Source organism: Clarias gariepinus, chromosome 11 (genome assembly GCF_024256425.1).
Source record: "Clarias gariepinus isolate MV-2021 ecotype Netherlands chromosome 11, CGAR_prim_01v2, whole genome shotgun sequence".
NCBI classification, from domain to species: Eukaryota; Metazoa; Chordata; class Actinopteri; order Siluriformes; family Clariidae; genus Clarias; species Clarias gariepinus.
Window position 1 is genome coordinate 24,663,934 of NC_071110.1, and position 15,749 is coordinate 24,679,682.

At 37.7% G+C, this 15,749-nt stretch overlaps 1 protein-coding gene across 4 annotated transcripts in view; it reads left to right on the forward strand.

Moving 5' to 3' along the window:
- Positions 1-15,749, forward strand: part of arhgef12a (Rho guanine nucleotide exchange factor (GEF) 12a) — a 72,738-nt gene that overhangs the window by 25,199 nt on the left and 31,790 nt on the right. For all 4 annotated transcript variants that reach the window (XM_053507269.1, XM_053507267.1, XM_053507268.1 and 1 more), the window contains exons 3-9: positions 636-730; positions 8,698-8,796; positions 9,428-9,477; positions 11,361-11,418; positions 12,474-12,637; positions 12,918-12,977; positions 13,517-13,606. In XM_053507269.1, the coding sequence (XP_053363244.1) occupies positions 636-730; positions 8,698-8,796; positions 9,428-9,477; positions 11,361-11,418; positions 12,474-12,637; positions 12,918-12,977; positions 13,517-13,606 (616 nt within the window). The remainder of the gene's footprint in view (positions 1-635; positions 731-8,697; positions 8,797-9,427; positions 9,478-11,360; positions 11,419-12,473; positions 12,638-12,917; positions 12,978-13,516; positions 13,607-15,749) is intronic.

Sequence of the window (15,749 nt, forward strand, 5' to 3'; positions counted from 1 at the left end):
CATATGCATCAATGAGCCTTGGCTACGCATGACTCTGTTGCTTTTCTATTTTAATACAGTGGCTGCTAGAAGTGAGTAAGATATATTGGGCAGCAAGTGAAACTTTTTTTTCCTGAAGTTGATGTGTTGGAAGCAGAAAAAATGGGCAAGCATAAGGATAGTGACTTTGGTAAGCACTAATAGCTAGAGGACTGGGTCAGAGCAACTCCAAAACTGCAGCTCTTATAGGATGTTCCTGGTCTGCAGTGGTCAGGACATACCAAAAGTGATCCAAGGAAGGAATACCGGTGATGGGAGGTCGAGGCTTACTGATTCACATGGGGAGTGAGGTCTGGCTTGGTCTGCGGAGTTGTCTGATCCAATAGAAGAGCTACTGTAGATCAAATTAATGAAAAGGTTAATGCTGGTTGTGATAGAATGATGTCAGAATGGAGTCAAAAGTTGTCTCTGTTCAGTGTTCTCCTATATCAAGTTGTATAACGTATGCATGTATGATGACAGACACTTATATGACTGCCCACATGAGGCAACTTTTTTTTGTAACGCTTACATGTTTTCCCCTTTTTCTGTTCAGCCTGATAAATAAAAGCACCTATGGTGACATCTGACCCACCACCCAATTTCTCTTTTTGCAGAACCAGTAGCATTCTCAGCAGAGATCACCCCCCAGACAAAAAGCCGAAAAGTGACAAGGCTTCCGTTCCTCCAGCGCAAGACTTTGACTCCACAGGTAAATCATTTTATCTCACCGTCTCTCCACCCTTGCTCCTCTTTTGGGTTTTCCCGCCCTTTTTACAGATCCAGTGGTTGGGTCAGGCTGAAAAAGCATGCACTGTGTGTGGTTTCCATGGGGAACTGAAGTGCTCTGTGCTATTCAATTTAACGCTGAGCTCTCAGAATGGCAGCGGTTGTCCTCTGTTTAAGGCCCAGACACCGAGTCATTGCCGAGACGAGGAGTCAAACAGTGCCGTGATTCAGCCTTCCCGACCATAAACTATGCATATGTTCCTGACCCTGTTTGTTGGCAGCGAGAGGACATTATCAGAGATAGAAGACAGCTTTTTTTCCCCCAGCTATTGCTGAGCAGAGGAGAAGTTTTGTGCATATCTTTCATGTGGTGTTTATGCTAGGTCAGAACATGCCAGTCATTTGCGTAACAATGTAGAGCTTTCAAAAGAAGTATGTTTGTAAAAAAAATAATTAGGATGAATGGAAAAGAGACCTGGCAGCCTGACTCACCCCCCAAAATCCTTTGGTGTAATCTGCTGTCTGTAATTGTTTCCTAAAGCAGTTTCTGTGATCGTCTCCTTCATTGCCTGTTTCTTTTTGTTTGTATTAGAGAAAGATATTTCACGTTTAGAAATGTCACACTTTGGGATCGCAGTGAGTGATGGTAAACACAGTAATTTCAATTATTATATCTGAACTCTTGTAAGGTTGCAGTAAGGCCTTTTCTAGCTTAACTCGTTATATTTCATGGTGCAGTTCTCGGAAAATGTGCTTGTAATAATGTGAAAGCATGGAAAATATTTCACCAGGCTAACATTCATTTTTTCCGCTTAGTATGAACCGCATTGTATGGTTTGTTGTTTTTGAAAAGGAATGTCGCATATGTTTCACTGTCATTGCAGTGTGTTGCTGGCAAATTGTTTCAGCTTGTGAGCAAAAAATGCTTTATATAATAAAGATATTATATGCTCCAAAATAAATTTGGAGTCAGTGTGGCAATACATGCATCGCCCCACAAAAGAATCATGAGATGTAAATGAATAGATTTTTTCCTCCATCTCTACATTACACCTTGAAAATATGTCCTGCAAACAGCAAACAGTCACGTCACTTAATGTAAAATATTGCCTAGTATTACAGTGGAACCTTGGACTACGAGCATAATTGGTTCCGGAAGCGGGCTCGTATTTCAAAACACTCGTAAACCAAAACGAATTTTCTCATAAGAAATAATGAAACTCAAATTATTTATTCCACATTTATTAAAATAAAAACATAAAAAAATTATTAACACTAAATATAAAGTAAAAATAAAACAAATTAACTTGCACTTTACCTTAAAAAAAAGTAAATTTGTTAAAAATAAATTCCGACAGATAAGTGTTTCCGTTTGTGCGCGCAGGCGCTGTGTGTGTGTGTGTGTGTGTGTGTGTGTGGTCACAGTGTTATAGTAAACAGTACACGCGTACATGGATGTTAATTAAGGACGCGCAAGAGACGCGCAAGACCCAGCAGCAGAGATGATTACCCGCAATTCCGAAGAAGCGCATGCGGGATACATGATACTCGTTACTCGTAACCTAAGACTTGTTCGTTTTCCAAGTCCAAATTTATTAAAAATCTTTGTTTAACTTGCGGCTTGCAAACCGCGTTCTTGCAATCCGAGGTTTCACTGTACTTTTAAAGCTTGTTTTTGGTCAATTTTAAAGGCAAAAGTTTTCCCATAAATATAATTTCCAGAGCTTTTAAATGAAATCATTTTGACCAGTTATAGAATGTAGTCCTGAACGCAATCAGAAATCTCTTCAATCAGTAACCCTGAAACAGACTTAAAGCACCAAGTATCTATTTAAAATAAGGCATTTATATTGATTGTTTTGGTTGAATGTTTGAAGTGGCCCTTCACATTATTGCAGTCGGTTTCTGAACTTTCAAGCCAGACTGGTTTTAAGCTTCCCGCAGAAAGAATAATATATTGGTCTGTCCATTCATCTTTAAAGGTTCTGTTTTCATAGTCTGCTTTCATTTTCTCGAGTAAGCCGTACTCACGATTTCATTTCTGTTTCTTCTGCACACTTCATTCATCAGGGAAGCATCAGTGTTTTCATATCTGGGAAATGTTTTATTAAACGTATTTAATGAATAAATACTTTTATTTTTTAATTAGTTTAATCACGTTTTTTCGTATGAGACTGCAACACCCTGCAAGGTTCAGAATTAAATGAGGACATTTTTGTAGGATTGTAACCTCAGTGTTTTTCTGTGACGGACAACCTCACTGCTCAGTACACCTCCATGCTCTGTTATCTCACTTCTTTATTCTCTCGCATCCACTCAGAAAGGGCGTTCACAAGCACCATAGTGTTCCACTATTAATCGGAATGAAAGGAATAACCACCTTTCTCTTGATAAGGTAGTGGCTCTGATTGGCTTGCCAATTTGCATGTTACAAAATATCTAACCAATGAATTTCCAATGAATTAAATGCTTTTTAGCTGGCAGAATGACATGTCATATCATGAAATTCAATGCTTTGAGCCTGTAAACACATATCATATCAGTGTCCATGTAAACAGTTAAAAAGATTTCAATCAGATAAAAAAATTTGTGTAATAATGGCTACTGAAACTTATAACATACACAGTTGTCCAATTTCACCTATCAGCACACTTGTTTTGCTTGGCACCTCCTCCTATTCACTAAACATATTTAAATTATGTCCCGTTGCTGCGGGGGATGGGTACAAATGTTCCTGGATTTATGTTTTATTAAATGGTTTTACTTTACGATGGTGCGGAAGTAATACTGGGTTAGCGACATGCAATGCGACACTCTCTTGTGATGCAGATAGTCACAGCTCATAATCGGCCATGCCACCATCAGTACAAAAAAGCAATACCCAACAATCTTTGTCACCATTTATTTATTAATTTTTTTAATATTTTATTATAAAATATCCTTTTTGTTAAATAATTTTCTAAAGTAATGCAACATCTCCGACAGCAGTGATAGCTGGTGTAAAATGATAGGCCTTGTGATTGGATGGGTGGATGAATATATAGTTAAATACAGTTTATTTGATTGATTGATTTTTTACAATTGTAGGCTAATCTAAGTTTTCTGAGCATGTCTAAGGTAGGCTAGGAGTACAGTATTAAATGCATTTTCAACTTAAACTACGTTGGTTTATTAGAACATAACTTTTTTGTAAAGGACCTTCAGTACATCTCTAGCCTGTAGAAGACAAAATGCACTAAATCTATTTGAAACAATATCACACTTAAACTCTAGACCAATTCCACAGAAGAAAGGTGAAGGTACCTTGTATACAACGCCCCCCCCCCCCCAAAAATCAACCAGTCAGTACTGTATATCCTCGAAGATCGCTGGAAGCAGAGCAATACCGATGCACCTGATTCAGAGTTACAGTAGGTCTTAACATAAAGATCAAAATGATCTGGAAATGAGCATTAATGCAGAAGTACAGTAGGCCTGAGGGTTACATTCTCACCTTTAGCCTAAGGGATGCTTTAATCCTGAGCTGAGGTTTACCATACAGTCAAGCAATATAGTATGAGTAAGAGATTAATATCAGCATTTCTGTGATTCAGAGTAGGCATGAAGCCACAAGAAAAGCAGTGTAGATAATTACAGTTCTGCTGATATTAAATATTCAGTCTATATATATTCAGCAATTTCTTGTTTTCTATAAACAGGAAATTAGTATCAAGTAGCTTACACCTTTTAATTTCATCGTCATGATTTTTATTTCTTTCTACACTGTAAAACAATGCTGAAGGCTTTCAAAATATGCAATAATCTCAGTTGCACAGTTGATATTGATGCGTTGCTACTTATGCTCTGTAAATGGCTCTAATCTAAGGAGTTTTGAGCCTGGTAACTCCTAATGAACTTCTCTTATGCGCTTAAGAAGTTTTGGTCTTGTTTTCCTGGCATGGTCTTCATGAGAGCCAGTTTCATTCTCGTGCTTGATGGATTTTGCAAATGCACTTCTTTGCTTGCTGGTTTGCGTTAAAAGAGAAACATCACACAAAACATCTGCCAGTATTACAGTACCAGTCAAAAGTTTGGACACATGTTAGGATAGATTTTTCCACATTCTAGAACATATACTGGAGGTTTCAAAACCATGAAATAACACATACGGCATTAGGTAATAAATTAACAACAAGGTCTGTTGTTATTTTAAGACACAAAGGTCAGCTGATCTGGAATAGTTCTTGCAAGAAGAACTTATAACCTTCTGGTCAGAAGTCTCACATCTTAGCTAACCACTGAGATACCCCTGCACTTCTCTGTGATGGAGGTGATGTATGTTACAGCCACATTAGAAGACTTATAGGCTTACAATTTAATAAACACATAAAAGAAGGGGAACGTTTTCGAGAAGCTATCGATGGCAATCTGTAAAGTGCTTTAGCGTTTTATATAAGAGCGAACTAATATGAGTTATGAAATTTCATTAATTTCAACTTGTTCATTTATAAACGTCTACAGTTACGTACTTGCCAAATAAAATTTGACAAAAATAAGTAATAACAAAATGACTGAAGCTGTGTGGGGATTTTTATGATTAGAAACACATCAGGGAATTTAAGCGAAAAATGAACAAAATTGCTGTACAGTTTAATAACATACTTTTTTTCTTCTTTCAGTGTAATCTCACGAGAGTATAGCCTAAGCACAAACTTTATTTTCTGTGAGCACAGTTTGTAATTTCCTGCATGTCAGACAACAGGAAGATACTGCGTATTAAGATAACTGCTAATCACACTGCAAAGTAGAAGGATCATCTGAAAAGGGTAAAAATAAATATGATTTTGGTTAAAATAAAGAGTGTTTAGTTTTGTTTATATATTAGGCTTCCTGTATGGAGAGTAGGTTATCATGAGTGAAGACTTTTCCATTTAAATAGAAATAAACGTAATGGGGTTGCAAGATGGAGTAACGGTTATCTCTGTGGCACAAAATTTCAAAGACACGGAGATTAGATTAATTGGCATTTCCAGATTGCTCATGACCTACATAAGGTCATGGGTATTAAACAAGGCAGTACAGAAGATCTCGAAAACTTGGCAGATATTTAAAAGTCCATGTATCATTTTTTTTAGCCAAATAATAAATTCAGGCTTTGACTTAAACAGAATAATTATATGCTATGCAATGCTTTTTGTGTGTGTGTGTGTGTGTGTGTGTGTGTGTGTGTGTGTATAGACTTGCTGCTTATCATTATGGACTATTTTGGTATAATCTATTCTTTTGTCCTGCTGCTTTCTGTATTGTTTGCAGTAAACAGTGTATAAACCTAAAACCATGTTATTAGAGTGTCAGATTTTATTGTGAAACTGATCCTGAAATGAAAACTACCAACCCTGCGACTTTATTTTCTGTCAGTTCCTAGATTTCACACCTAGAATTGGCTGTTTCCATTATCTGATTATTCTTGTGCTGATGTTTATGCAAATATATTCGCATATTTGTAATATTTACAATTCAACGTTAGCGCATCAGTTCAGCTACTTTATCTTATAAAGTGAAATAAAGTAACTTTAAATCTGTGTCATATTCAATTAAGCAGTACTGCATCAGCAAGACTGTGGTTTTACTGAATATCAGCACAGTTGTGATTCAGCCCTTAGCAGGAAGCTGCAAGCAGATATTTCGTTTAGCTGCGCAATTACAGCAGTTCCTTAAACAGGAAATTAATCGGGATCAATTATATTTCATTTATGTTTACTTTAATGGCATTTGGCGGAACAGTTGAGCAGTGCTAAAGGATTGAAGTTTGCATGGTGCAGAGTGCGGAGTAGTTTTGTCACAGTACCGAAAGTTTGTTTCAAAGATTAACCTGTATGTGTAATCACTTATTGAATTTTTTTTTATAATTAATTATTATTATTATTATGAATAAAATAATAATTTGATCATTATTAATGTGTATGACATGCCTCCGAGTGAAGCAGTGGTAAAGTGCTCGCCCTTTTATCGATTTCCGGGTGATTCTGTAACCCCTTGCAGCTGGACGTCTGGAGAGAGCTGATTGGCCGATATCTTATAAACCTCCAAGTGTGTTACGCCGTCCCCAATGGTGCGTGAGCAGAGCAGTTCGAAAAGATGCGAGTTCGGTCGGCTGGCATCGCATGGTTTAGGGGAAACCACGGTGGTAGAAGTAGTCTTAATGTGGGAGTCCCCTAGTGACGGGGAGGAATTGAACATGACTAAGTTCTGGACGGGAAAATAAATAAAAAATATATATATATATATGTATGACATGAACAATCCTGCAAAAGTGGAAAAAATTACTTTAATCCTGATAGAATTTTAAAAACCTATCAGGTCATGCAGTTTTTAGACACTCCCTTACCGACTCCATTACTATAAAGCCCCAGTGATCTTCCTTTCTGAGAGATTAGATTCAGCAGGTTTTAATGGAGGAAAATGTGAAAAAAAATATTCTTGGTTCTCTGCCCAAAAGTAAGAAAATACACATTTAGTCCATTTTTCTGATATATACTGCTGTACAAATACAACAGAGAATATTAAACATACAGTGAATGTACCAGTATAAAAAACAACCTTTACTAGACTTAAAAACAGCACATGTACAGTGGGGCTGCGTTTTTTTTTTTTAGACGCTCGTCTTTTTAGCACGCTTTACAAGTATACCTGACATATCGCCACACTTCACTTTGGGCCATCTTTTTGCCGCTGCCCTCTCTTCAAGTCTAACGTTATAACAAAATGAAAAAGTTTCATAGATTGTTTGGCAATTGTGTCAGGTATTTCATCCCCTGTTACATCACATACACATCACTGTGCTTAAAGAGAGATTTATTTCAGCCAGATCATACAGTATAGACATCCACTTAGTAAATGTATTGATTATTTAAATATACGCTGGTATAATACCGTTAATACTAAGGAACCTACAATACTTTTTTAAATAAGATAAGATGTGATTTCCGTCTTGGAACAGCATTTCCAGGACTTGATCATGTTGTTTGGTAAAAGTAGTATTTGGTGGCACTGGGCATTACCAGGTACTAATGCCAATAGCTATTGCACCTTTAAAATAATATATTTTTATCTTTGTTCTGTTGAGTTTGTGAAAGCTGTATGAAAATGTCTATTAAAGGCTCAGTAGTTTACCGTGAAACGTGTTTGCCAAAATAGACTTTAAATTAAGCCGGTCATTACCACTTTCAAGGCGGCCTGGGAAAACGCATCACGTAGGGAAAATTCAACATTTTTCATTTTCCGTTTACTTGACACTTTTCTTAAAATTAAAAAAATAAAAAAAGAACAGTTTTTCCCTGTATCTCAACAAGCCGTAGTGACCTGATTAAGTCTGCTTCCATTTGACTACAGCGTTTCTGAAAGCTAGCAAGGTCTTAGACAGACTTTACTGGATCTACCACTGTTTATGTTAAACTGGAATTTTTACCCAGCATGATCTTTGCAGGTCTGCAGCCAAGCAAGTAATTAATAAAAACATTTGCATGATGTTTTGATGAAATATATTAATAGCATTATGGTACGTCAAACACTTTTGCAGTCTTACAGCGCCACGGTCCTCATTTTGATCCTGGAGTTTTGCATGTTCTTATCATGTTGGCGTCAGTTTCCTTCAGGTTTTTTTCATCGTTAAAAAAAAAGATGCAAATGGGTCTAGACTGGCTTTGATAAACTGTCTCTGGGTGTGTGAAAAGTGTTTGTGAATGGTACCTGGCTCTGGATGCACAGTAACTCTGACCTTAACCTATAATGGTCCGAAATATGTTATAGACAGAAAGACAAAAAAACAGGAACCCTGACGTTTCAGCTTTTTGTATATCTATACTATGAGGTTCTCTTCTTTGTTGAACAGTAGATGTTACATTATTGTCTTGGCTGATTTCAGCTTCGTCCTGCATTTATCAAACTCGTTCTGTCTTATTCCCTTTTCAGGACTGGTTCAGAGATGCGTGATCATTCAGAAAGACGAGAACGGTTTTGGCCTTACAGTGAGCGGAGACAACCCTGTATTTGTGCAGCTCGTCAAAGAGGGTAAGTGGAATTTCTCTCTCTCTCTAGCCCTCCCTCCGTCTCTGTGTAAAGGATGATGTGGCTTGGCAGCAGGTCAGCACAGGAGCTGATATTTTCTGAGCACTAGCAATTAGAGGGAGCCTAGTGCAGGGTGAAAATGTAATAGCGATTCCTGTCATGACAGCCAGTGGCTCCATCCCCGCTCCACCCTCCACCCATCCAAATTCATTATTTAAAAATTATCCTTTACATAAGAGCTCACATGGAGCAGTGGGTTAAATTGGTTACTGTCCTATGTTCTATTTCACATTCTGTTTCATGCTCTGGATTGTGTGTGTGTGTGTGTAAGTAATGATACACTCTAATGTGCCTCTCTGTAATATTGTTCTCAGCGTTAATCCATAATCAGCAGTCTATGCAGGGTGGAGCGCTGAGCCACGTATGCTCTTAAGTCGTGGTGAGAAGTGACTAGAGCGTGCCCTCCCTTTCCATTTCATTCAAGTACAGTCCATATTAGCGCATTAGAAAAGCCTGAAAGCAATTTTCCTAATGAAGGAAGCTGCTCAGAAATGATGTGTAATTATCAAATGTGACTCAGGCACTTAGACTCTAATTAATGTATAATGTGTGCGAGTGTGTCCTCTCTCGGTAGATGGAGCTGCTATGCGTGCGGGGGTTCAGACTGGGGACAGGATCATTAAGGTGAGTTTATAATGCACCTTCAGTGTAGATGGTCAATTTTCCGACTTGCCAGAGGTGTTGAAAAGGGTTGCTAGAGGTTTATGGCCAACAGTTATTTACTCTGGGGTTGTGTGTACATGCATTTGATTAGCGGAATATGTTTAATCAAACTGATTGCTATCAGAATTCTGTTTTGGAGCATAATTTAAACCCATTTTATATCAGATGATAGCAGAGCAGCACCTACTGTAGGATGCAGTCAACATCCAGACTTGTTTATTTAAAATATATTTTTTAATATATATATATATATAAACTTTGTATTGCAGAACACATTTTCTCATAGGAAATAATGTAAATGCAGATAATCCATTCCAGCCGCCCAAAAGATATTACCAATATTACCAATTTCCAACACTATAATCATATTTTTGCATATAAAAATGTTTGCACATAGAAATGTATGATTCCTCTTGGCACCAGCTGCTTAAAATGAAACTAAAAGAGGTCCACTTTTCTATTTGGTACCGTGCTTGCTTTTCGCACAAAAAAAAAAAAAAACAACAAAAAACTTAAACTCGCTTCGCTTGGCTTTCCACTGGATCAGAAATTTTTTGAATGGTTTCCAGGCGTGCACGCAACTTATGCACACGGGCACCATGGACACGTTTTAATGATGTTTTGAATTGTCCTTCACTAACTCTGGACAGGGCAGGAGGGTACAGAGGCGTGTGTGATAGTACAGAAAATCATTCACAAATGTACAGCAGTTGAACAGTCTGATGAACTTTCATATGTTCACGAGTGCTCACGTTATTGAACGCAGCCCTGCTGTACCATCACATGCACCTGCTGTACTTTCTTGCCAGACAGACAGATGGAGGAGAGGAGCGAGTCTATTATAGGATTAATGATCTCTGCATGCTGTTTCGTTTCTTTTGTCAGGGGGGCCGTCTGAATAAAAACTCGTTGCAAAAATAAAACATTAGGCCGTTTGGTGACCATTACAGTCACCATCTGTAGCCCTGATTTAGTTGAAGAAATCTTAGAAGCCAAAGTAAAATAATTTGTATGCCTACAAAAACATGACACACAGAATGCAATATTTGAATCTGATGAAACCAACAAACCCAGATATTCGCTAGCACTTATTTATGGGATGTAGGATGCAACACCTTTGTACGCCTCAAATCAAATTAGTGATCTAGGTTGCATGTAACAGCTGAGATCAAACAGATGCTTTTGACTACAACTCTTGACTCTGATAAGCTGAAGTGTGACACACGAGCCCAGTCCCCTCATTAGACACAGTTATATACATGTTTTTTTAATGACTAAATAAAAATCAGATGCTAATAAAATGGGCTCTCTGCTCCCGCCCCCCCAAAGTTAAGAGTCCGTAAGTGGAAACATTTTTCTGGGTTAGCAGTTTCTGGAGTACCACCGTCTGCAATTTTAGTGCACTCCTTACCCTCACACCCCCATGTTTAGTCATACCGGGGCTGTTGGTCAGCTGATAACTTGAATCAGGTGTACAAACAGTCAAACAACAAGACAAGCAGTACACCAGGACTACTGCCATTGTAATTCTATCACCACATGAAATTTGTTGCTCAGTCTGCCACCTGCTGGCCAGAATTGTGCACAACAAGCACACACTGTGAAAGATTATTATTTGTTAAATTTGTGGATTTATATTTAAACGTGTAGGGAAAAAAAGACAACTGTGCTATAGACTACAATTTTTATTAGTGCAATAGGGAATTTAAGATATTAGGAAGTTTTAATTAAGGTTATGGGTTATTATTATTATTATTATTTTAATAATGATTGTGCTTAAGGTACAGGTGCCAGGTGTGTATTGCAATGTATAATGTACTTTTACATGTACTTGTCTTTTTTAGGTCAATGGGACCCTGGTGACACAGTCAAACCATGTTGAAGTGGTGAAGTTAATCAAATGTAAGTGTTGCCTGGCATGTTTGTAGAAAATGTAGAGCTGTTCAAGTCAAACCGAGACTTGATGATGAATAAAGGTGTAAATTGACATTTACACAAGATTTCAAGCACAGTGCGGTGATGAGATTCTTTTAACTGCATTTAAACATTTGAATGGTGCAGAATCCCTGTCAGGGTGACTCTGAGCCCCTGTGAATATCCAGCGATTGGATTTCCTAATTCAGGAAAATCAACAGATAACTTGGAGCAACTTGTGGCAGAGACGCATCTGTCTGTGGGAACTCTACACACAGTCATTCACTAGCACCCCTTGAACAGTACAGGAACTCAGAGGGAGTTATTGCCACATCTCCCGTTAAGTCCTGACCATAATACTCAATAGGTTTTCAAATAAGGTTCTTTCTTCCACTTAGAACTGTTTTGTTATTCTGCAGAATCATAAGTCCTGGTTTGACTTTAACACCTCTTGTATGTTTTCAAAGCTGCCAACATTGCTTAAAAGAACCTCCTAGCTAAATATTAGTAAATAAATAACTCCTGAAGACCAGTAAGACCATAGGTCCCAGTGAGACTAGAATTCCCACTTTCTTGTTTGGGGTTGTGAGTTCGCAGATCAAAGTTGTTCTATTGTTTGATTGTTAAGTCTACACGCCTGAGTGAAATTGAAATTGCAATGTTTTTTATTTCATAATAAAAATCGCAACCGTTGGTTGAAAAACTGTACAGACCAAAGAACACCATATTTACTATAAAGCATGGTGCATTAGGAATGCGTTATTCCAATTTCACTTTGAGAATGTCAGTCAGCCTAATTTGCATATCTATCTACATAATCTGTGGGCGGAAAACCGGAGTACCCAGAGGAAACCCACCAACACGGGGAGAATATGCACACTCCATACACACGGAATCGAACCCGGAGCCTGGAGGTGCAAGATGAAATATCTGATGTTGAGACTGATCAGGAGTGCCAAGCTTTAATTTGATCACATTGTCATATTTGTGAAAATCCACCAGCACGGTAACAAGCACTGATTCTACATCCTTGTTCCATTCAGCGGGTTCCTACGTGGCCCTCACCGTATTGGGCAGACCACCTGGCTTACCCCAGATTCCTCTATCAGAGGTTGATCTGAACCTCGAGTCGATAGGGGATAATGGGGCATCCTCAGACTCTTTCCCACATTCTCCACGACAGATCCGGAGCAGGCGGGAATACAAGGTAGCAAAAACACAGCACTTCATCTCTACTAACCTGAGTATCTTTAAGCCTCCTTCTTTTTTTTATAACTTCCCATAAAGAGTGGAAATGTTTTTATCAGAGCTAATAAATCTAATTTATATTGGAAATTTAGCTTTAGTTTGTTATGGTTTGGGAGGAAAAACTGTAAAGTGAAAATTCGTTTTGAAAACTTTTTTTAAACTCCATTATACAATATATTTGTGTGTGCGCTCTTCAATGATACTCTTCCCCGATCTCCCTCACACCCTGAATCATTAAGGAAGAGAACATCGTGATGCACGGCCCGAAGCCGCTGACAAAAGATAGACAGGAGTTACAGGTTAGAATTTCCCTGTTGATTGTTTTAGGTTAAGGCTTCATTGCCTGCAGAATTTTGCATGAAATATAATCTATTAAATAATGCATCACTCACTATTGTCTTAGCGTAATCGATTTTACACTGTATTAACCTGCTTGTAGTACTCTGTGTGGTTTTTAGTAATTTGCTTTCACACTTGCGTTATGTTATAAATATATGATGTAGCCACAGAGCTCCAAATATGACCTTAGCTGATAAGAAATGATGCTTTTCCTGTTGAGGTCAAACTGAAAGCTGCAGTGTTGAAGATCATAAAGGAGGTCGTCTGTTTCTTACATTATATTCTTACCGAGCTTGCTTGTCCGTCTATGTTACAGTATTTGCCGGGCTTGTCAGTCTGTAATACTTTTGTGTTATTACTGTTGATTTCAGCATACAGGATGGATATTGTTGAGGATTATTATTATTTTTTTTTAAGAATGTCTCTAAATGTCTTATATTTTAAGATTGACATGTTACTGGCTTCTGGGTTTTATGTTTTTTTTTTTCTTGGCTTATAGAACATGAAGGAAGAGTATGTTAAGAATCCCGCCATCCGTCTCCTGAGGGACATCCAGGAAGCCAAGAGAAACACACACAAAGCCTCACAGGTATTCCAATTCTCACAATTACAATGTTAATGATGTACTTTGGATGCTTTTGTGACTTACCACAGATGAAGCTGCTCAGGAGCACTCTCTGTAAGTGATGTAACTAAGGTGTTATTGTATGTTTTACGCACACACAAACACGCACACACAAACACACACACACATTATGATACCCTAATTAAGTACAGTATATCTGGGTTCTTTTTATGTGCACATAATGTGTATTATGTCTTGACACATACGGTTCATGGTGTGAACCAGTGGATCACAGATTAATTGACACATATGAGACAACTCATAAGGTGGCTCGGGATAAAACAACTCAAAAGAGGAGCACCTCTCACATCTTCTATTCAGGTTTAACTACACCATCACCAAAGAGCTACTGTGTATATAGATAATTATATATATATATATATATACACACACAATGTGTGTGTGTACGGTTTCACATGTAGAATGAATTTATAGAACACCGGCTTGAAGGGTTTTTTCCAACTATGCCGTCTGATTGGTGAAACAGTCATGCGGTAGTGATGGGAAGTTAGGATCATTTTAGTGACTCAGTTTTTGAATCTCGTTCATCAAAATGTACTAATCTTTTTTGAGTCATTTAGTTCATTGCGTTCTTTTGTTCAGAAATAAAATTACATGTTACATTAAAAAACTCAACTTGTCTACATACACATTTTGTCTACAGTTCTATTAATAAAAATATTACAATGCAGCTAAGGACATATTATAATAAACCGAATGTGTAGCTCACCTCTCACATCTTCTAGTCTGAGTTGTTGGTTCTTTTGAATATATTGCACTGCATAGCGTCTATGGGAGTCACGTGACAAAAGAACAAACGACTCGAACTAGAAAACTCCTTAAGAAGAACCGTTCAATTCTGTTTCCTGTTCAATGCACATCATAGTGTCTTTAAGGGGCACGTGACAAAAGAATGTTTACTTTATATTTTACTGAACATAAAATTCACCCAGCAGCAGCAACTTCAATAAAGGAGAAAGGATTTTGGATTTAACCTACACTACCAGTCTAAAATTTGGACACGGCTCCTAATTCCATGGTCATTCCTGATTTTTGTTTTTTTGATGGATTTTGCAAATGCACTTTACAATACTGTTTTTGCAAGAACTATTTCAGAACAGCTTATACCTTCGACGTCTTCAACAACAATCAGTTATTTTTACAATGCTTTATTGTATAGTTTTGGAATATCCAGTATTGTTCTAGGATGTAGAAAAATAAATCCGAACTTGTGTCGAAACTTTTGACTGGTCCTGTATGCACACCTGGTGTTTTTTTTTTTTTTTTTTTTTTTCCCTCCACTTTGTGCCGACTGCCTTAATCTTATCAACGTTGACATCTCTGCTCTCCTCATTGCTCTTTATCACATCTCTTTGTAGTCTTTACTGTGGACTCACTCAATTCCCTGTGCATCACCACCTTGAGGCATTTTAGCTTCTTCCAAATGCTCTACTTCCAGCTTGCTCTATTGATCCAGTTTTACACTTCAATCACTGAGTCCATCCTCAAGTCATTAATAACTGTAAGGTTTGAGTCCCTTACTTCACAGGAAGGAGTGCATAATCAAGACAACAAAAGGGATCATTAGATGCAATCTGGCATCTCTTCAGGACATTTACAACAGCAGGCGCAGCAATCATGCATGCTCGTCAACCGTAGCAGCGCTTTAGCCCTAAAATCAGTGCCACTCTTTACTGTCTTTACAAGGATTTAATTGTATGAATGTGGAAAGGAATGTACTATTCACTATAGATATGGCACAATTATTATTGCACATTATTATATAATTTGCCATATTTCTTTTAGCAGGTTATTTTTTTACTTCTTGTCGACATTAAACTTATTTGTGGTTCAAGTCATACTTGATGATCATATTGTGTACTGTGCAAATGCTTTCAAGCTGTAATATTTTTATGGTTTTCTAATATGCTTCCTCTGAGACACGTGAAGCCATCCATTGCATCTGTGCAAACTGTTGCTTATGCAGTTTCACAAGGCAGCTAAACGCAGCTTCTTTTAGTTATTTGTTCTGGAGAGTTTCTTCCATTGAGTGAATGCTTGACTGTATTAAATTCTGTTGGTTGACTTTGCCAAATCTAAAACCTTC